The following is a 22,859-nucleotide window of genomic DNA, read 5'->3' as shown; positions in this document are numbered from 1 at the left end:
CATTTGTAATGTGATGCATGCACATGAACACTTCTCAAAAACGGGGTCTCCAAATGCCCCTGATTGCTAAAATACTCAGTGGTTATAACATTGATAACCTATCCTGTGCATGGGTGAGAAATGTTTATGTGCCAACCCCTATAAACAGTAGGTAAAATTCAGCAGCTGTCAGTGTTGATTTTGGTTATTGCATATTAATGGGAATGTGCCATGTATTTAATTTGTTTCATTAATTACATGTAGGTCATTGTAAAAAAATTAAAATAAACAATGATTAAGAAATATCTATTTGTTTTAGTTTAAAAAAACAAACATCCCTGGCTGTTGGTCATATTAGAGACTAATGGTACCGTTACACTTAAAGATGCACCAGCGATTCTGACAACGATACGACCTTGTCAGGATCGCTGGTGCATCGCTACATGATCGCTGGTGAGCTGTCAAACAGGCAGCTTCACCAGCGATCAGCACCAGCGAGGACGTTGGTCTCTAAGGTAAATATCGGATTACTAAGCGGCGCGTGTCTCTTAGTTAACCAATGTGTACCTTAGAAACCTGCGTGCTCACGCCGGGAGCTGCCAGCACGCAGGTTTCTAGGGTACACATCTTGTAACTAAGTGATGCGCGCCGCTTAGTAACCCGATATTTACCTTAGAGACTCCCACGTTGGCTCCCACTGTCACATGCAGCGATGCGCGCTGGTCAGCGGGAGAGCAATGATCAAAAAATGGCCCAGGACGATAGTGCGATCAGCGATACCCGGCGGGGGGGCCGTTCGCTGATCCTCGTCACACACAGCGAGATCGCTGGCGAGATCACTGTGGCGTCACAAAATCAGCCATCTCGCTAGCGATCTCACTGTGTGTGACGGGGCCTTAACACTCCTTTTCTGCTCTGTCTGTAGATGAAATGAGAAGTTAATGGGCAGGAAAGTGATCAAATGTTAATACAGTTAGAAGGAGATATACTGATGTTCTGCCGCTCCTGTTATCTGTTATTAATCACTTAGACACATTTTTTTTTAAACCTAACGTGTGTCAATTTACATGGTAGTAATTTTGGAATGCTTCCACATATCCCAGTGATTTTGGTAAATTTAGGATGATATATTTTGTGTTTATTTATGAAAATGCCTGAAATTTGTCAAAAATGTAGAAATATTCGCAATTTCTAAACTTTCAATTTGTATGGTGTTAAAACACATGGTTATATTACACCAAATAGTTGGTACATAACTTGTCTGCTGTGATGACTCCCGGAGTGGACTCTCTGGGTCGTGATACCAACCCACCCAGGGCGAGCTGACCTAGTACAGGGAGTGTCAGGGGCAGACCCAGGGGGGTAAAATATCACGACTGCTGGAACCAGGTGGCCGGCTCAGAGAAGACACGAGAGAGCGTGTCTAGTAAGGTGCAGGCTGGGATACGCAGGATACAGGAGTGTGCAAAGCATAGACACGGGGGTACGCAGAGTGCAGGAGCGTGTAAAGCGTGGACACAGGGTACAGGATAGTGCTAAGCGTATACACGGGAACTTGCAGGTACAGGATAGCATATAGCGTGCACTGACAAGCACGCCCGGGTATGAGGCAAAACAGAGCGCATGCTGGGAAGCACGCCTGGGTGTAAGGCAAAGCGGAGTGCGTGCTGGGAAGCAAATGAACTTTGGGGCCCTCTGAAGCATCAGGTGACTGCTACCTGTGCATCCCATCTGTGTAGATATATATGGCCCTCCAGGCTCTGAAACACTTTGTGTTGGTTTTTATTCTGGTTAGTGTTTGAGCGTTCCAAACAGGTGGGCCACCTCTATTAATTTAGAATAACTTGATATTTTAATTTCATATTTTTTACTGGACAACCCATTAAACCTTTCAGGCTATTCATGCTGCCCAAACCATGAGCAGCATGAATTATAGCCTTGCTACATGATTGCCAGTTGTCATGGGGTTACCGTGACAGAGAGGAACCAGAAGACCGCAGCATTTGATTGCTCCTACTCCTGCACTGAAAAGAAGCACTTCACCTTTTTAAATGGTGTAAATTTATTTTGGCAGTACAGGGGTTAATCGCAGGCCATATGGGATTGTACAATATCTATATAACCAGATAACACTTGGATCATATTCTGATAATGTTCAATAAAATGTTGTACTTTACATTATATGGGATATTTGATCGTTGGGTTTAGGTTCTTTGGTGGTGGTACAATTTAATAGTGATTTTTCCCTGTTTCTCACAATAGTCATATGATGTGCTGTATACAGATTGCACCTTGATAATATATGTATAGGTGAGCATATATTGTGGCTCCCATGAGTCTTTCATGTAATATGTGTGTGTATATTGATATCTCTGGTAGTTTCCGTTTCACCTGTTCGTGTTACCTTGATTGTCTGGTCGGTGTGCTGTGGTGCACAACTACTCCCCTCTTCCACGGGTGGGGGAAGGGTACAGACTGAGGGCGGACTCAGGAGATAAGGCAAGGTACATGACCCCGGCATCTTCACCTTCACAAGTAACTTGGGGCGCCCCGTAGAGTTAGGGACAGGAAAGGAACCCTTGGTCCCGGGTTACCTGAAAAAAGTTTTGACACCAGTATATCATTCTATGAAATGCTTTGGTATTTCACAATTTATACTTGGAAGATCCGGCCATATCCAGACAGTAGACTTGTCCCGCTCCGTTACTGCATGGCTCTTCCCAGTGCTACTAGAGGTGATTGGCAAATCTCTCCTTATTTACTCACAATGAAGAGATCTGCAGTGCCTCTGGGAAGATCTTCAAAGTATATTGTGTCTGGAACTGTGAATCATTTCAGAGAATAATATACCTGGCTGCAATGGTGCAGCCAGGTTTGGGCAGTATGAATCGTCTGAGGTTCCCTTTAGGCCTGTTTCACACTTCAGTTTTTTGTTTCAGTTAAAATCCGCTAAAATGGCGGAAAGTGGATCCGTTCCTAACTGATGTGAATGGATGCCACCGGAACCGTTTTTTTGACGGATCCGCCTAATGAAGAATTTTAAAGGAACCGCTGCCCGGGAAGAGGGGAGAGAGAGAGAGAGAGAGAGAGAGAATTTTTTATTTCTCTGTCCGCCACAAATGATTTCAGGGTTAAATTTCCTCCTGACTTCATTCCTCCGGGCATGCGCTGTATAAAAATGCGGATCCTGCTGTAAAAAAAAAACGTTACTTGGTCCGTCCAGGCATCTCGGCGGACGCAAAAAAATTGATGGATCCGCAAAAAAAGGATCCAACGGATGGCCATCCGTCAAAATCCGCCGGTAATGCAAGTGAATGGGGAAAAAAACGGATCCGCCAAAAAAAATGGCGGATCCGTTTTTTTGCAAAAACGGCGGATTTTGACTGATGGTCAAACACGGAAGTGTGAAACAGGCCTTAGACGATGGCTACATGATAACCTTGGCTGCGACACCTGTCATGAGAAAACGGCTCACTGCTATTCACAGCTCGATACTAGTGAATGTGTTTGCTTTGCGACCCTGAGGTTACCCCGACAAGAAAGTCACAAGAAGTCAAACCTCATTGGATGTTTTGCGACTTGCTTGCCACAGTAATCTCAGGGTTGCAACGCGACCACTTTCACTTGTATTGCACTATGAGGTAGCAGCAGCGCCTACCAAACCTTGGACACATGACGGGTGTTGCTGCGACCACGCCATATCACCCTAGCCTTAACCAAGTAGTTGTTTCTAGAGTATTGTCTAACCTTGGATTGCCATCCATACTATTCTTGATCAGTGACTAGATCTGTACATGTGTGTAACGCCTGCCATCATCTCCCCATACAGGATTCCTGTCTATATTTGGATCCCCAGTCTCTAGTGAGCACTCTGCATAACCTGCCTCTTCACCTGCGGCTGAATGTGGAAGCTGATCTTGTTCAGGTAATTCCCACTTTATTCTGAGCAAATGTAAGAAGATATTCATCAATGTGCAATCATTTCCAAGATTAGATTATGGTAGATCTTATTCATTTTATTATAATCAATTCCTGAGCTATCAGCAGTCCCAGACACTTAATTGAAGAAAATGCAGTGTTATTTGATTTTAATAAAAGCATTTTTATTAACACGTCTTATGTGAAGCTGGAGGCTCTGAGATAGATAGTGTTATCTTCAGATCTTACAATTATTACAGCCAGTTTTATACCACTTGCCTATGTATTGGTTCTCCGCCTGCCATTTCCTTTTCTGAATGTTTTGCAAGTTCACTATACAACCAATAAGATCATAGGGGCAGATATGCAACTTTATCCAAATATATTCGTGAAAACATGACTTTTAGGACAATGCCACTGTCAGGTTTTGTCTGGCTGGTGTCATTTTGCAATAAGGATGCTGCGTTTATTTTGACCATCCTTATCACAAAGGATGTATAATGCTTTATGAATTTTCCCTTAATCCCGTCCCATCTAGCCTGATTGGCAGCTACTCAGTGTCCCTCAGGCTGGGAGAGTGACAATTGGAAACACATGGACTCAGGAGCTATTTCATTCTAAGGCTGGACCCCTAAAATGCTCATTCTCCGATCAGGATTATTGCAGCCATTCAGACACGAATTTCCATAGGAAGCACACCAGTCTTATAAGGTTTATGAAATCAATTTAATAATGCATACTATTTGTATTGTAAAAACTCATAGACAAATCTTGGGTCTAGGAGCCAACATTGTCATATACAGCCACTAGAGGAAAAAAAAACTATGCTGTTTTTGCATTTTTTTCATTAAATTTTTAACCCTCTTAAAATACTGTATTATAATGAAGCATGTTAAGTATGAATGCAATAAAGCATCACTTCGGCGCTGGAGTGGCGCTTTGAAGTCGTGGAAAGAAAAACCATTCTTCTAAAAGTCATACTTTGCTTGCCTTCTCATCATTTCAGCTTTTCCTCCACTTGTACCATCAGCCAGGTATGTAGGTAGCAAAAAGGTGATAGCTGGATATTACTTTTCGTGTAGTATTTCTAACCGGAAAAGTTTCCTAAATGTATTGTAACATGTGCCGCTGTCTTATGTGTGAGGAAAATAACATGTAAAATGTCGTTGTAAACTTTGTAAGAAAATTAAAAGATGTGTTTTGCAAATCACTGCTTTTTCACACAGAAATAAGAGACCCTGTCATTTGTAAAAAAATAATGTTGAGACACTGACAGCGGAATGAATTGACTACTAAATAATTGATGGCAGAATGTAACAAACAGAATTATTTCTTTCTGGTAGGATGAGCTGCCGCAGGAACTTCCTCCATTTATAGGAAAGGGCATATCAAACATGCCAGGTTTTACTGTTCAGGAAGGAAGTAGAGCTTCTGTGGCTTCAGAAAATGATGTCGCTTTTCAACCAGAGACCAAGGCTTCTCCAGACCCTTCTACACCAGCCCATGACGAGGAGCTTGATTTCCTGCTCAGCTTGAAATCCCCTGTCACAGAAAAAGCTGGCCCCTGTCCTGCTGGGATCAGAGAGCCTGACCAGCAACGGTCCTGCGAGGAACGTGGTAAGGCCTTAGTGCACACACCGTGGCACAATTAGTGGTGACATAAAACATTGTTAATTGTTGTGTAACAAAATCAGCAACTATAATAATGGATACGTCACATCTATGCTTCCTAGTCATTGCGTATCGCTGATGTTACCAGATTGTTTCCTTGAATAGCTATATAGGAATGTGCCCACACCTAATACCCTCCTGAGATTCTCCTGTCTGCATCGTGCCCAGGCGAGATTTATATGTTCTTTTGTGTTAAAGGCACCTTCTGCTGTCAGGCGGTGTGCTGCTTCACCCATTAAACAAGACTGGATTTTAATAGCTGCCAGATCGTCTCCTGTTATATAGAAATCTTGCGCTGCATCCCCACATGCATGATTGATGAGCCTCTCTCAGTGTGCATTATTCAGAGTCTAGTTGAATGCCACATTAACCACTAAAGTAGTGCCAAGACAATATGTGTAAGCAGCTCTGTTTACCCAGGCTTGGAAGTATCTCTCAGGAGGCAAAGAGCAGATGACCTCGGAGGGATGGGAACTTGTGATATCAGTGAATTTACTTCCCAAAACCATTTAATTGACAATTACTGGATCCCAATTCGTGTTAGTCGAGGATACATTTGACTAGATATCATAAATGTGTCAGTAAACAATGTTTTAACTACTTTAATGAAAAAAAAATGATGATAAGGACTGTGAGAGGTTATTACAGCTATTTCTCTAGGTTGATATTTGTCGGAGATAGTCTCCTGTAGATAGCAGCTGATGAGTCACACATAAAAGTCAAAGAGAGGACTACACAAAAGGTTTTACAGGTCCTGCAATGAGAAATTCTATTAACACTGGTATTATATCAAAACTATGCTTTCATTGATTGATCTTCCAGAGATCACATCATGTCATCCTGATTGTCTGAGGTCTGTGCTCCCTAACTGATCACAGCATGTCTCTGTATAGCAGAAATGTTCTCAGGTAGTTTGGATGTGAATTATGTATATACCTTCCAACATATTACATTTTTCTCTACTTTTAACTCTGTTTCAGCAACCTCTCCCATGAAAGATGAGCCTTCTGTTGCTGCTGAGGAGAATCCCAAAGCTATGACCTCTGAGGATCTTGAGGACTGGCTGGACAGTATGATCTCCTAATGTCTTCTTGTACCTGTAAAGATGTGGTTAAAATGCAATAAAGATTCATGGTTTTTGGGAATCATTTTACTTTTTTTTCAGTCTGGTTATACACTAGATATATCAGATTATCGTTTTCTGAACCAATCATTGTTCATGGATGCCTTTTGAAGTTTGTACCTTTGGCTGATCCTAGAAGTTAGACTGACTTCTTTCTTAAAGGAATATTTCCATCTGCATGACTGTGTACATTTAGGTGGTCACATGGGCGTACCCAGGATCAAAATTGGGGGGGAAGGGGGCAAGCCATGGTCATTCAGGTTGTAAACTTTTAGAACGAAAAAGGTGAATGAAACCGCTCCATACAGTATAATGAGCCCATATCAGTTTATACATCATCCCCAGCCCACTAAGCCCAGCACCTGTATATACATCATCACCAGTCCCAGCTCACTGAGCCCAGCACCTGTATATACATCATCACCAGCCCACTGAGCCCAGCACCTGTATATACATTATCACCAGCCCACTGAGCCACCTGTATATACATCATTACCAGCCCCAGCCCACTGAGCCCAGCACCTGTATATACATCATCATCAGCTCACTGAGCTCAGCACTTGTATATACATCATCACCAGCCCCAGCTCACTGAGCCCAGCACCTGTATTTACATTATCATCAGCCCCAGCCCACTGAGGACAGCACCTGTATATACATCATCACCAGGTCCAGCCCCATCCCACTGAGTCCAGCACCACTTTTATATACATCAGCCCAGCATCGGCCAGCTCCCAGGCCCTGTACATACATCAGCCCAGCCAGCCCCAGCCCCTGTACATACATCAGCCCAGCCAGCCCCTGTATATACATCAGCCACAGCCAGCCCCCAGCCTCTGTATACATCAGCCACAGCCAGCCCCCAGCCCCTGTATATACATCAGCCCAGCCAGCCCCTATATATACATCAGACACAGCCAGCCCCCAGCCTCTGTATACATCAGCCACAGCTAGCCCCTGTATATACATCAGCCCAGCCAGCCCCCAGCCCCTGTATATACATCAGCCCAGCCAGCCCCTGTATATAGATCAGCCCAGCCAGCCCCTGAATATAGATCAGCCCAGCCATCCCCCAGCCCCTGTATATACATCAGCCCAGCCAGCCCCTCTATATACATCAGCCACAGCCAGCCCCTGTATACTTCAGCCCAGCCAGCCCCTATATACTTCAGCCCAACCAGCCCCTGTATACATTAGCCCAGCCAGCCCCTGTATACATTAGTCTAGCCAGCCCCTGTATCCTTCAGCCCAGCCAGCCCCTGTATATACATCAACCACAGCCAGCTCCCAGCCTCTGTATACATCAGCCACAGCCAGCCCCCAGCCCCTGTATACTTCAGCCCAGCCAGCCCCTTTACACTTCAGCCCAGCCAGCCCTTGTATACATCAGCCCAGCCAGCCCCTGTATACATCAGCCCAGCCAGCCCTGTATACTTCAGCCCAGCCAGCCCCTGTATATACATTAACCACAGCCAGCCCCTATATACATCAGCCACAACCAACCCCCAGCCCCTGTATACATCAGCCACAGCCAGCCCCCAGCCCCTGTATACTTCAGTCCAGCCAGCCCCTATACACTTCAGCCCAGCCAGCCCCTGTATACATCTGCCCAGCCAGCCCCTGTATACATCAGTCCAGCCAGCCCCTGTATACGTCAGCCCAGCCAGCCCCTGTATATACATCAACCACAGCCAACCCCAGCCCCTGTATACATCAGCCACAGCCAGCCCCCAGCCCCTGTATACTTCAGCCCAGCCAGCCCCTATACACTTCAGCCCAGCCAGCCCCTGTATAAATCAGCCCAGCCAGCCCCTGTATACATCAGTCCAGCCACCCCCTGTATACATCAGTCCAGCCAGCCCTGTATACTTCAGCCCAGCCAGCCCCTGTATATACATCAACCACAGCCAGTCCTTGTATACATCAGCCACAGCCAACCCCCAGCCCCTGTATACATCAGCCACAGCCAGCCCCCAGCCCCTGTATACTTCTGCCCAGCCAGCCCTTGTATACATCAGCCCAGCCAGCCCCTGCATACATCAGCCCAGCCATCCCCTGCATACATCAGCCCAGCCATCCCCTGCATACATCAGCCCAGCAAGCCCCTGCATACATCAGCCCAGCCAGCCCCCAGCCCCTGTATACGTCAGCCCAGCCATCCCCTGCATACATCAGCCCAGCCATCCCCTGCATACATCAGCCCAGCAAGCCCCTGTATACATCAGCCCAGCCATCCCCTGCATACATCAGCCCAGCAAGCCCCTGTATACATCAGCCCAGCCAGCCCCTGTATATACATCAGCCACAGCCAGGCCCCAGCCTCAGTAGCGCGCGGGTACACTCCTCTGGATGCCTGAGTTGAGGCAGTTACTGACCTGATAGGTTCAGGTTCAGCGGCGCGCTGCAGCCAGGGGCGTGAGATGGGGAGAGCAGAGCGCTCTCTCTCCTCCCACAAAAAACGTCCTGACGTTCAACGTCAGGTGTTCTTATTAACCCCCTTGTACAGGGCACCCGGGCCACTGCGCGCACCTATAAAGCCGCCATGTCTGAAGGTTTAAATGGTCGGCCTCAGGAAAAACAGGGGGCCAGGCCCAGGCCTCATGATAGGTGCACGGCGTGCCACTGCTTCTAGGGGGGCAGCTGCCCCCCCTGCCCCACGGTGGGTACGCCCATGGGTGGTCATTATAAAAATTTGCCATTTACATTTGGTTCCACTGTACTGATATCTATGTTTCCCTCTTTCATAGTTTACAGGTTGTTTTCAACGGGACCAGCCACCACTGTGCTCTAGGAGCAGTGGCTGAACATCCTCAGGGTTTACAAGCTGAGCTTGCATGCACTACATTGCAATCCTGGCCTCCTATCCTACCCAACTGCGCTTCCAGTGCTGCAGAGAAAGGGTGCCCCATATAGCATTATGGGAGCGCCTACAGTTCAAGCCATGCTGCTGGCCTGAACTGTTACTCAAGTAGGAGCACTCACCCTGTCATCGACCAGAACATGGGGAGGCACGCTGCATGAGAAAATGAAAACCTGGGCTTTTATTGATAGAGAACACACATGAGCTTTGGCACACATGACTTCAAAAGTGTTGTCAATGGCTTCATGTTTAAACTACAAAAGAAAAATCCAACCCATCAGATAAGCAGATGTAAAATTCTGTGTTCCGTGTCTTTGTCTTTTGCGTCTTAAAAAAAAAGCTGCTCCGTGACAATTAGTGGTTAAAATCTGTCTTTATGGATGGCAGAAATCACTAGTATATGGCAGCTTATGCCTCTCCTGCCATGATACTTAATGATGTAAGTACAATCTACTGCCTTTCTCTACAAAACCAGGTCAATGTTTTCTGGTAAATATTCACTTAGTGGAAAATTGTATTTGCATGTTTCTTTCCCCTTTATGTAGGAGAGCAGTGCTAATCCTTGGTCTTATTAATATTGTCCTGCATCTTGCGTCTGCACAGTAAGACAAACAGCTCAGCTGGTTTATCATTTATTTATTGCGATGGGCACTTTATTGTATTTGAAGAAAAAATGCATAAAGTTAGCAGCTTCACTACAGCACTTACCAATGACCAGAAAGCAGTGCTTTGAATTTGGCATAAGATTTCGATTTAAGAATATAATTTTAAGATACATTCCAGTTTCTTCAAATAACAGCAAACTGTCATTGAAAGAAAAACTAAATAGCAACTGAATGCAGTTTCTCATTTCGTACAGTAAGACAAAGAACAGCACAACTTGTGTATTTTGTCAATCTAATACTAACATGGAAAAAATATCTTGCATAGCTACGTCTACAGACGGTTAAGGCACTTAATCGATTAAGTTCAGGGTCGAAAAAGTGTTAAGAAGTAACTTTTCCCCTTTTAACTTTACCTTCAACTGCCTGAAGTTCCACAAAATAAAGCTAAATACTATCACCTTTCATAGACTAGACTATCTTACATAAGTAAACGTAAAGCTCTGAGAAACAGATGTACCCAGAAGCTAACCGGTAATACCAAAGGCCAAAGATGTTTTCAGTGTCCAGTTGAATTTTTTCAGGCTCCAGAGCGCAAACATTATCCAAAACAGATGCAGCAAACTTTGACTTGGTGTCTGTGACTAGCATCAGATTTGTGACATAATCAAAAGCCTCAATATCAAAATGAAAAAAGAAAAAGAAAAATTGCATGCTTCTCCAGACACAAAGTCCTATTCTACAGAACGGCTGTGTCTGCCAGGTTTTGTGTGGTCAAACTAAATTGAATTTCGCTGCTTCAGAGAGAGCTGAGCAGTTGCTGTGAAGATAAATATTGTGCACTGAATGTATATAAGTTAGCCCTTTAATTCTCGGGCAGCCAAACTTGTGGCTTTTCAGTTAAAAGAACTCTGCCCATTAGTGTGAAAATCAAGAGATGCTGGGATGGGTGCAATCAGGCTGAATACCATTACTTGAGTTGTAAACTTTTTGTATAAGGTCCTATCTGGTAGCCTCTAAATAACATTGAGTTTTCTTCTCATTACACTTTTTAGTAACTTAACAAATGCACTATGGCTAATTGAGAATGACAGATCATCAGTTTATTGATGTACTGTGGTGGTGGTGATTATTAGTAATTTTTTGATATAGAAATCTGGTATTTCATTGCACATTTGCTATAGACCTGTTTTTTGTTGCATGAGTCGTTGGTTTTAAAGAAATGACATGAATCCAAATGAGAAGATTGAGGTCTTGGTTGGGCAGAGCTGGTCTTTTTGCAAATGTGTCCCACTGGGTGAGTATTGTTTCATGTTCAGCACATGTCCAGTAGATCTGACTGTTGGGGTAATACCAGGTTATTATCCAAGCTGGTCTTCATATTGCTTGCGGAAACAGTCACCAGCTGGGAAGAAGTCCCAACATCTCTCTTGATACATCTTCCAAACGTAAGATTCCTGCAGTAAATAGAAATAATATAATTAATTATGAACTCTTATATTCTGTGCTGCACAACTAATGTTCTTGTCTGTTGCACTGGTGATGGAAGAATTCATGTGCCCAAGTGGCTGTGCTGAAAAACTAAAGAACTGTTTTCATGGCTTTAAAATACATATTCCCATCTCCAAAATACTATCCCTTTATGTAGTAGGTGTAATAATAATAATAGTAAATGCATCCAATTAGAAATTTAATATAGTCCTTTGACTCACTATGTCACTTTCCCCATGTGCAGGGCATTGCAGTAGCTTAGGTATCCAAGGTTACGACCTCTGGTATAGAGACAGTAACTTCTTAGTGGTTGTAACTGTAAGAGGGTGAAGAGGAAGAAGAGCCCAAAAGGGGATACCTCTCCTGCTCCATGTCCGGAACCACCTAGCCAGGCAGCAGGGTTGCCGGGGGGGAAGACTTTCTGGCCTGGATTGACTGTACCATGTTGACTATGGGGGACAGTGACGAAAGGGAAGGGGCGGTGGACAGGAAGCTGTGCAGAGTGAGGGTGCGAAAGCAGAGCGTGCAGGACAGAGAGCAGGCTGCAGCACCACGCTTCCAGAGAAAGAGAACACCCCATCAAGTGACTAAGACTGAAGGACGAGGTGCTGAGAGCATCGTATGTGAGTACGTGGACTCGGTAGCCTCCGTTACTAGAGGAGACTTCCCCTCTGACAGTGCAGAGACAGTGACACGAGAGCACAGTCCCGGGGACCGCAGTGACAAGCTGGAGCCCCTGAGTGTGGTAAAGAGACTTCCCAGTGTGCGCAGTATCGCTCCTGCGGAGAGACAGACGGGGTATCATACAGAGACTCAGAGCAGGGGAGACTCAGGTTCGCAGCATCTCCCTGCTCCTTGCTTTAACCCCTGAGGTCCCAACTTCATTCAGACTAGAGACTCTAGAGACTGCAAGCGCCTCTGCTGTTGGTGCCAACGTGGGAGAAGTTGACTCTTCAATCAAGCTTTCCCCAGACTGATAAGTTACAATTACTTGAGTTTAACTGTTTCAACACCTGCATAACTGTTTTATTGCTTTCTATAGTTTTTATCCCTGTAATCCCTGTAAATAAACCTTTAACTCTTGGTCTGTCTTGGATCCGTGGCAACATCCTCAGTACCTGCAGTTTATTACATAACCATGGATCGCTAAGCTACTACAATGCTCTACATGGGGTAAGCAACATAGCAAATCAAAAAAACTATACTACATATCTAATGTACAGCACCATGGAACCAATGGTGCTTTATAAATAATAATAGGAGGTATTTGCTAATTATTATTTCACCTACTACATATTGGGATAGGATCTTAGAGTTTGGAATACCCCTTTAACTTCTCTGATGAAGATTATTTACTTTCTAAGGCTTTGCTAAGCCTTTTGTGTGGATGAGATGTTTTGTGAGAGGTTATATACATTGTTGTAGATTAAGTCCATAGGGATGTTCTTCGGACAAGACCTCCAGGCTGATTGGGTAAGTCAGAATAATTTATAGTATTGTAAATTTTTATTCTCTATTGAAACCTATCACAATCGCCTCTTTATATCAAACACTGATAATTGAATGTACAAGTGTTAGAACGATACAAGTCTATTATTACATGCAATTTAATCCAACTTGAGCGATTTCTCAGAGATTAAAATGCCTGGATGGTCTGTAAAGTAATTGGTTAAAAAGGCCTGTAATTAGAGAGTCTGCACCTCGCTGATGCACAAGCCCTTCATTCTGAGGCAAGAGTAACGAGAGTAGATGGTCTGGAAGACATATGTTATTAATTTACATTTTAAAAACAAACAAGACTTACTAATAAAATGTATACATGAAATCTGCACTGATAGTCCCAATTTAAGATGCCCCCTCCCTATCCAGAAAGCTCTACTTTCACTGCCCATACAATACAGTCAGACAGACCGCCCTCCTCTCCACATGCCAGTGATGTGCTCCATTGATGCTGGCTGTCTGGCCCAGTTCATTAGCTAAGTCATTCTTTTTCTCTTGTGGTTCTTCCTAAACCATAAGAGAGTGTGTGAAATCAAGATAATGGAGCAGAGTCAGTATACAAAGTATATTTGCACGTTTTAGAAACCCTTTATTGCGCACTTACGTTTTGTCAATCTACTCATATTCTCGGCACATGAATGTTTGCGGACCGGCTGTGGACCCATACATTCATGGGCTACGTTTCATTAGTTTATACCAGTTGTAGGGAATAGTAAATATTGGTGCCACACATAACTGCACAAACATCTTGCCACATTTTTCGGTATACACCAGGTCTGCCACTTTTCTAAAAAGTGGATGGACTTCGTAGATAGGCCTGTCAGATTCATTATCACTTACAGTACATCAAATGAAAGTGGCATAAATTATAGCACAATCAACTCCATTTCAGAGAAGGAAAAGGTTTTTGATTGAAATGCACAAAAGTCATTAAGAAATGTGCGCATTTTACTCTAGTGGAAAGAAATGCCAGTCTTGATGAATTCCTACCTCAGTATTTATCAGTTTGCCCAGTTGTGCTATTACTGCAGCATGTGAACATGAGTTTACTGGAAAGGCCAACCATAGGACATCTGTATTCTAAGCAGTCTTTGTTGCATAGCTATACAATAAGTAAGGGAGCTTCCCTTTTTATCTACAAATTTCAAACTTCTATTTCGGTGACTTGAATACATTCTCATTACTGATTAGTACTTAAAGGAAACCTGTCATTATATTCATGCTGCCGAAATCACAGTCCAACATTGGCTGCACAATTGCAATCAAGAATAATGTATTAGTTAGGAACGCTGCCGGCATTTCCAAAAAAACATAGGATCCGACTCTTTAAGGCTATGTTCACACGTTGAGTAAAATTTCTGCAGCTCTTGGCAGAAAAATTGTAGTTGAAAAAACGCATGTTTTTTCCTGGCGTTTTTGACTTATTTGAGTGAAGCGATTGGTGAAAAACGCACAGAGAATTGACATGCTGCAGATTATTTTCTGCAACAAATCTGCAAGTCAAAATACTCAATGTGTGCATGACACGTCAGGTTTCTCATTCACTTTGATGGCATCAGGATTGCTTCAGGTTAATCTAGAAAATCTGTAAGGAAAAAACTAACCAAGTCTGCAATGAATGCACACCACCAGTCTTAATGAGTGGCATGTAGGAATACGATATGACTAGTGCATTAAGAAACACACACCACTTAATCAATTAGGCGCATGTTACAAATGCCGTGCACCTCCACCAGAGATGTCCTCTAATACGGGACTGGGGTGCATTTCTGGAGACCGTTATGCCACTAAAGTGGTGTAAAGTTTCATGAATTAGACAGACAGACATAGCTACATCAGTCTTGCCCACACTCTGCCAATTTTGGCAAAGTTGGCCAGGACTGGTGTGTATACCCCAAAAGTAACAACATTTTTGCCTCACTTCTCAGTTGTGCAAAAGTTTTGCAACTTATTAAAATGTTTAATCACCACAAGGTTTCAGAGTATAACATACGAGGCTGCACAGCAAGGTTTATGTAGGGAGGATCTACTAGTACATACAGTAACTCTGCTGGAAGGATGTGATATACAGGTGCTTCTCACAAAATTAAAATATCATCAAAAAGTTCATTTATTTCAGTTCTTCAATACAAAAAGTGAAACTCATTATATAGTCATTACACACAGAGTGATCTATTTCAAGTGTTTATTTCTGTTAATGTTGATGATTGTGGCTTACAGCCAATGAAAACCCAAGCAGTCATTTAACAGCTGAGATTGGAACATCTAAAGTTTCCCTTGAAAGGACCGTGATATACAGCATTTTAATATGCTGTATTACCTGCCCCCAATCCGGCCTGCAAGACAAGAAAAATAACTTTTATTATACTCACCCAATGGGTATTGCTGTCTTGGTCCGGTGCCTCCTCTCTTCTTGCATTGTGTTGATGACGCATCCTACATCATCCACACAGTGTCCCCGGCATTGTGCTCCTGCGCAGGGGTACTTGAGTATGCGCAATGTAGTACTTTGCTGTGCCCTCGACAGGACAGAGAGAAGTACGCCTGTGCAGGAGTGCGATGCCGAGGACACTGTGTTGATCACGAAGGACACATCATCTACACAAAGCACAGAAGGACGGCATCGCAAGAAGAGATGAGGCACCCGACCAAGACAGCGATGGTCATTGGACTGGAGAGCCCTGTAGGTGAGTATAATAACAGCTCTTTTTCTTGACTTGCAGGCCAGATTGGGGCATATATACAGCATATTAGAATACTGTAGATCAGGGCTGAAAGGTACTGGCCTTGCCTCATATGGGGCATAACTGGTGACAGGTTCCCTTTAACCACAACACTGTAGGCTAGTGTATGATTGCTGCACAAGGTCACCCTCTTCACATCACGACTCTCATTTTTAGCAGTACACCTAGTCTTACGTAAACATATTGATTTGTATATAAAAGAGAATTGCTACCATTTATGTGCAAGCTTTTTACCCTAAATGGAAAGTGCATCTATTAACTATTTAAGGTCAATTTTAGCAATACATATTTTAGTCATTTCTTGTAGCTCTACGTCTGCTTTGACTTAGACAAGAAATTAATATATACAATTAAACAGAGTGTATTATCTAAAAGAGTAACGTAATATACCAACCTGGCCAGTGTGTTCTGTCTCATCCTTATTAATGATATACATGAGGAAGAACCTGTAACAAGCACAGAAACAATCATATGAAATGAGAAGATAAGATGTGGATTAATGAGCGCTGCCAGTCATTACTACTAATGAGCATTTGTTGTAGATAAGGCAGGTTAGGAGAGTACATTTTACTATGGGTTAATGCAAATCATCTTTACTAAACGGATGAGAATAACACAGAGATGTTGGATTCTCATAATTGAGGTTAAAAGTTAAAAGCCATGGGGTAGATTTAGAATGCCAAGTTACCCAGGATTCTGACTCAATTGTGCCACAAAAAAGCTGTCTACTGCAAGGTCAGTCAACTGAGAGATGGTGTAAACTTATTTTAGAAAGTCTAAAGAAGCAGCAAATGTATCAAACCACAACAACCACTGATGAATGAAGATTTAACTTTGAACTGTTAAGACTTAGACAGTGTTGATAAATTTGACTTAATGAGATTACTTCGTTTTCTCCTATTTAACCGCTTCCCGACCTATGACACAGCGTATGCGTCATGAAAGTCGGTGCCAATTTGACCCATGACGCATACCCTGTGTCATGACTTCAAAGCCCCCCTGCGGGTCGGGTGACTGGGGTCAATGAAAGGTCACCTGACCCGCAGATACAGGGGGCTTTGTAATTCACCACAGGGGGTGTGGCTTCGCCCCCACATGGCTACGATCGCTCTGATTGGCTGTTTCACTTTTAACAGCCAATCATAGCAATAGTAATATTTCATCAATGAAAATTGATGAAATATTACAATCCAGCCATGGCCGATGCTGCTGTAGCATCGGCCATGGCTGGAGACACAGATCCGACCCCCCCCCCACCGGCGATCGCCCCCCCGCCACTGAATGACAGCGGCGATCTGCTGCCGCTGTCATCATCTGCCCCCCCTCCCATTCCCTCCGCTCACCACCAGCTTTTGATCCCCCCTCACCCCCCGGTACCTCCCGAGTCCACCTGCCGCTCCCGGTGTCCCGCGGGTCCGGATCGTGGGCGCCACCATCTTGGAAAATGGCGGGCGCATGCGCAGTGCGCCCACCCGAATCTGCCAGCTGCAGATTCCATTCTTTCATTTTGATCACTCTCACAGTGATCAAAATGAAATAAAAAGTAAATAAACCCCCCGATTATCACCCCCATAGGTAGGCACAACTAATAAAATAAAGAATATATTTTTATTTTTATTTTTCCATGAGGGTTAGGGTTGGAAAGAGGGTTAGGGTTGGAAAGAGGGTTAGGGTTGGAGAGAGGGTTAGGGATGGAAAGAGGGTTAGGGTTGGGGTTGGGGTTGGAATTAGGGTTAGGGGTGTGTTGGGGTTAGGGTTATGGTTAGGGTTGGGGTTAGGGATGTGTTGGGGTTAGGGCTGTGGTTAGGGATGTGTTGGGGTTAGGGTTGAAGTTAGAATTGTGGGGTTTCCACTGTTTAGGCACATCAGTGGGTCTCCAAACGCGACATGGTGCAACCATTGATTCCAGCCAATTTTGCGTTCAAAAAGTCAAATGGTGCTCCCTCCCTTCCAAGCCCCGACGTGTGCCCAAACAGTGGTTTACCCCAACATATGGGGTATCAGCGTACTCAGGAAAAATTGCACAACAACTTTTGGGGACTAATTTCTCCTGTTACCCTTGGGAAAATAAAAAATTGGGGGCTAAAAAATTATTTTTGTGGGAAAAAAATGATTTTTTCATTTTCACGTCTCTGCATTATAAACTTCTGTGAAGCACTTGGGGGTTCAAAGTGCTCACAACACATCTACTTAAGTTCCTTGGGGGGTCTAGTTTCCAAAATTAGGTCACATGTGGGGGGTTTCCACTGTTTAGGCACACAGGGGCTCTGCAAATGTAACATGATGCCCGCAGACCATGCCATCAAAGTCAGCATTTCAAAATGTCACTACTTCGCTTCCGAGCCCAGACGTGTGCCCAAACAGTGGTTCCCCCCCACATATGGGGTACCAGCGTACTCAGGACAAACTGGACAACAACTTTTGGGGTCCAATTTATCCTGTTACCCTTGTGAAAAAAAATTGCAGGCTAAAAATCATTTATTTTGAGGAAAAATGATTTTTTATTTTCATGGCTCTGCGTTATAAACTTCTGTGAAGCACTTGGGGGTTCAAGGTGCTCACTATGCATCTAGATCAGTTCCTTGGGGGGTATAGTTTCCAAAATGAGGTCACATGTGGGGGGTTTCTACTGTTTAGGCACACAGGGGCTCTGCAAATGTAACATGACGCCCGCAGACCATGCCATCAAAGTCAGCATTTCAAAATGTCACTACTTCCCTGCTGAGCCCCGACGTGTGCCCAAACAGTGGTTCCCCCCCACATATGGGGTACCAGCATACTCAGGACAAACTGTACAACAACTTTTGGGGTCCAATTTCTCCTGTAACCCTTGTGAAAATAAAAAATTGTGGACTAAAAAATATTTTTTTTAGGAAAAAAAAATACTTTTTATTTTAACGGCTCTGCGTTATAATCTTCTGTGAAGCACTTGGGGGTTCAAAGTGTTCACTATGCATCTAGATAAGTTCCTTAGGGGGTCTAGTTTCAAAAATGGGGTCATTTGTGGGGGAGCTCCAAAGTTTAGGTACACAGGGGATCTCCAAACACGACATGGTGTCCGCTAACGATTGGAGCTAATTTTCCATTCAAAAAGTCAAATGGTTCTCCTTCCCTTCCGGGCCCTGCTGTGCACCCAAACAGTGGTTTATGACCACATATGAGGTATTGGTGTGCTCAGGAGAAATTGCCCAACAAATTTTAGGATCCAGTTTATCCTGTTGCCCATGTGAAAATGAAAAAACTGAAGCTAAAAGATAATTTTTGTGAAAAAAAAAGTACTTTTTTTTTTACGGATCAATTTGTGAAGCACCTGGGGTTTCAAAGTGATCACTATGCATCTAGATAAGTTCCTTGGGGGGTCTAGTTTCCAAAATGGGGTCACTTGTTGGGGAGCTCCAATGTTTAGGCGCACAGGGGCTCTCCAAACGCGACATGGCAAGCGCTAAATATTCCAGCATATTTTCCATTCAAAAAGTCAAATGGCGCTCCTTCCCTTCTGAGCCCTTCCGTGCGCCCAAGCAGTGGTTTATGACCACATATGAGGTATCGGTGTACTCAGGAGAAATTGCCCAACAAATTTTAGGATCCATTTTATCTTGTTGCCCATGTGAAAATGAAAAAAATGATGCTAAAAGAAAATTTGTGTTGGAAAAATTAAAATGTTCATTTTTTCCTTCCACGTTGCTTTAGTTCCTGTGAAGCACCTGAAGGGTTAATAATCTTCTAGAATGTAGTTTTGAGTAGCTTGAGGGGTGCAGTTTTTAGAATGGTATCACTTTTGGGTATTTTCTGCCATATAGACCCCTCAAAGTGACTTCAAATGTGAGGTGGTCCCTAAAAAAAAAAATGGTTTTGTAAATTTTGTTGTAAAACTGAGAAATCGCTGGTCAAATTTTAACCCTTATAACTTCCTAACAGAAAAAAAATTTGTTTCCAAAATTGTGCTGATGTAAAGTAGATGTGTGAGAAATGTTATTTAGTAACTATTTTGTGTCACATGCCTCTCTGGTTTAACAGAATAACAATTCAAAATTTGAAAATTGCGAAATTTCTGATTTTTTCACAAATAAACGCAAAAATTATCAACCTAAATTTACCACTAACATGAAGCCCAATATGTCACGAAAAAACAAGGTCAAAATAGGCTGGGTCATGAAGGGGTTAAACGTCCTTTTTTGAATACTTTGGAAAGTGTAACATGTTTATAAGAAGCCTTCAGCTTCTGTTAATGCCCCGGCAAGCTGACTATTAGAATCAGGGAGATCATTCCCATAGGTGAGAGGATAGGGAGTAGAAGAATAGTTGCTGGAAACACAATGAGTTGTTTTCTTGATATCCAAACTGATATGTCTTGCACCACATGACAGGAGTGGTGACAGCTCGTACCCCTCAGAGAGCCTTTTGGACCAGTAACACTTAATGGCTGTATCTAGCTGCTGTAAAAAATAAGAAAATAAGCTGAATCCATGAGACATTTGTAGATATCCTGTAGGAATTAACATCTGACACCTGTGGCCACACAGCTTCTCTTTGAAAAGGTCAGTGTGGGTGAAAGCTTCTAGTTTTGTCTTAGTCTGCAAGTGAAATGCTTAGAGGAGATTTAAATTCTTTTCCATCTGCGATCTGCACTTGATTTATTCTCAGCCTCCTCCTCACTCCCTACATTGATTTACAGATTGGGAAAGAAATATGATTGTATGAAGCAGAACCTTAATGGTAACCAGAGGTCACTTTTGGCTTTATTAAAGTGGACCTGCTGGGGTGTTTATAGAAATTACAGGGCTTCAAAGCAAAGAGAGGGACATGTATTGTGGCACTTACACAGTAATCTTAACCCCTATTGAAGCCCCTTAGTGCTCTCACCGATTTCAGTGCCCATTTGATGGCCTCCATTGAGTATAATGCCAACAAAAAATGCCCCTCACACATAGTATGATGATGTCATAGTGAATTCTCTCCCACAGTACCCCCTACACAGTCAGTATGATGCCCCTACAGTTCCCCCCCACACACATTGAGGCCTCCACAGAGATTCCTTTCAGAGTATGATCTCTCCGCAGCCTTCCACAAAGTATGATTTCCCTTCCACACACCACATGATGGAGTGGGCTCCTACTATTAACGGAATATCACTTTGGACTTGTTGTTGGACTAGGTTGTGTTCATACATGAGGTATAACACTATTTTTGTCCTTTCTTTGACTTAGAGCTTGCAATGAGAAAAAACTGCAGAATACATCCCTGAGCTGGTGGTAGGAGACTAGATGCGGTGTCTGACAATAATATAGAGTACAGACAGAGAGATGCTCTTTAGTGTGGCACACAAACAAAAGCAGCAAGCAACAGCTCAACCACTCATCAGTGTGGATGATGAGTTCAGGAGGCAGCGGAAGAAGCTTATTTCTCTGATTGTAATATATCCTATGCTTCTTTAAATCGATAGTACTTTGTGTTCCCACTGAATTTTTCATTACTTATAATTAGCAGAAAACATAATGAGGTATATGCTTCCCTTGATTTTTAATGCTGAATTTGTCATTTTGCATCAATCATTTAAATAAAGCATGACTTTGGAAAATTATCACACATCCAGTTTTATAAAGACCAAACTAAAAGCTAACAGATGTTTGAATCATTTGAAATTTCAATTTACTTGATTCACCAAATTTTTTCGCAAAAATTTGATTCAAACTGATCACAAGTACTGCTAAGACTTTAATTGACCAAAAACTTGTGTAACATTGAGGTCTCCTAGGACTGTAAAATGTTTTGAGATCTTTATTGAAAACATAGCTTTAGAAATGTCAACGTGACCCTGTTTTGGGAATATCAAAAGTTATTGATCACTTTTTCACAAGTCATCAAAAATGGTCTATTTTGGGCTCATCGCATGTGGTGTTTAGATACAGAAGAAGCAATAGTTTCTTAACAAGTTGCACATTATTCCTATTTTGGGATCCGAGAGTGGTCTGCTGGTCAGCCATGGGGTTGTCATGCATCCAAGCAAGCACAAGGCCTATCCTAGTAATATTCCAATTTGGACTTTCAAGCTGGAAAAAATCCCCCATTTTGCTTTTATACATCCCTTTGCTTGATGATGATGATATGGCTGTTGTCTCACAAGCATTCCAGCATACAACTAGCCAGGGGCGTAATGATCGTGGTTGCAGAGGGTGCAATCGCAACTGGACAAGTGTGGGAAGGGGTCCACCACTGTCAGCAGCTATTTCAGCTGGATGTGCATCAGAGCATGCACATTCAGCTGAAGGGTATTGCGGTGCAGAGACCCGCTGGGTCCCTATACCACAATACATGCTGCCCGTCAATCAGGGGCTGGCAGCTGATGTCAGCATGCAGCGCATATGTCACCCATAGCAAATATGCCGATGTCATCTGCCTCTGTATCTGCTTGAGACAAGGCCACTGAGCAATGTGGGAGTGGGGGAAGGTGAGTAGACTGTTTTTTTTTTTTCTTTTATGCATTTTACAACACAGACATAATACGGATATGGAACCCAGGATGGGCGAAATAAATACCAAGAAGGAGCTCAGGATGGGGGCATATATACCAGGATGGGGAACATCATAATGGGGAGGGGAAAAATGTATGTACTTATAGGATTTAGAATGCTACAAGGGCCCATATGTCCATACATCTGACCAACATGCAGGGGGGCAGATCCAAAATTTGCAACGGGGCCCATCGGACTATAGTTACACTACAGAAGCTTGCCATGCTCTACAAAGCCATCCAGTGTGAGATTTGCTGCTTGATTCACAGCAGCAACTCGTCCTTTGTATGGCTTTTGTTCCCCATGCTCTGAAGCTGTAAAACCCGCTTAGCAGTGTTTTCATATATATAGTACTTAAAGAAATAAAAAAATTGGTTCAATTCCGAGGCAGCAGGAAAATATGTCATACTGGAGTATATATTGCAGATCAATGCAGTCACACATATTCTGCAGCTCCAG

At 43.3% G+C, this 22,859-nt stretch overlaps 2 protein-coding genes across 2 annotated transcripts in view; one reads left to right on the top strand and one right to left on the bottom strand.

Annotated features, from left to right (window-relative positions):
- The window catches only part of AVEN (apoptosis and caspase activation inhibitor), a 706,731-nt gene extending 700,018 nt beyond the window's left edge, over positions 1 to 6,713 (top strand). The window contains exons 4-6 of the mRNA XM_073552154.1: positions 3,809 to 3,904; positions 5,241 to 5,514; positions 6,549 to 6,713. Of these exons, the coding sequence (XP_073408255.1) occupies positions 3,809 to 3,904; positions 5,241 to 5,514; positions 6,549 to 6,652 (474 nt within the window). The 3' untranslated portion in view covers positions 6,653 to 6,713. The remainder of the gene's footprint in view (positions 1 to 3,808; positions 3,905 to 5,240; positions 5,515 to 6,548) is intronic.
- Positions 6,714 to 10,172: 3,459 nt separating this feature from the next.
- Positions 10,173 to 22,859, bottom strand: part of RYR3 (ryanodine receptor 3) — an 869,465-nt gene continuing 856,778 nt past the window's right edge. The window contains exons 103-104 of the mRNA XM_073552155.1: positions 16,283 to 16,334; positions 10,173 to 11,610 (exon numbers count right to left, since the gene is read on the bottom strand). Coding sequence (XP_073408256.1) covers positions 11,515 to 11,610; positions 16,283 to 16,334 — 148 coding nt within the window. The 3' untranslated portion in view covers positions 10,173 to 11,514. The remainder of the gene's footprint in view (positions 11,611 to 16,282; positions 16,335 to 22,859) is intronic.

The sequence above is a fragment of the Dendrobates tinctorius genome, unplaced genomic scaffold (assembly GCF_039654945.1).
Source record: "Dendrobates tinctorius isolate UK_male_01 unplaced genomic scaffold, ASM3965494v1 ptg000186l, whole genome shotgun sequence".
Classification (NCBI taxonomy): domain Eukaryota; kingdom Metazoa; phylum Chordata; class Amphibia; order Anura; family Dendrobatidae; genus Dendrobates; species Dendrobates tinctorius.
Note: the sequence above shows the minus strand (reverse complement) of the source record. Positions and strands in the feature narration are given on the sequence as shown.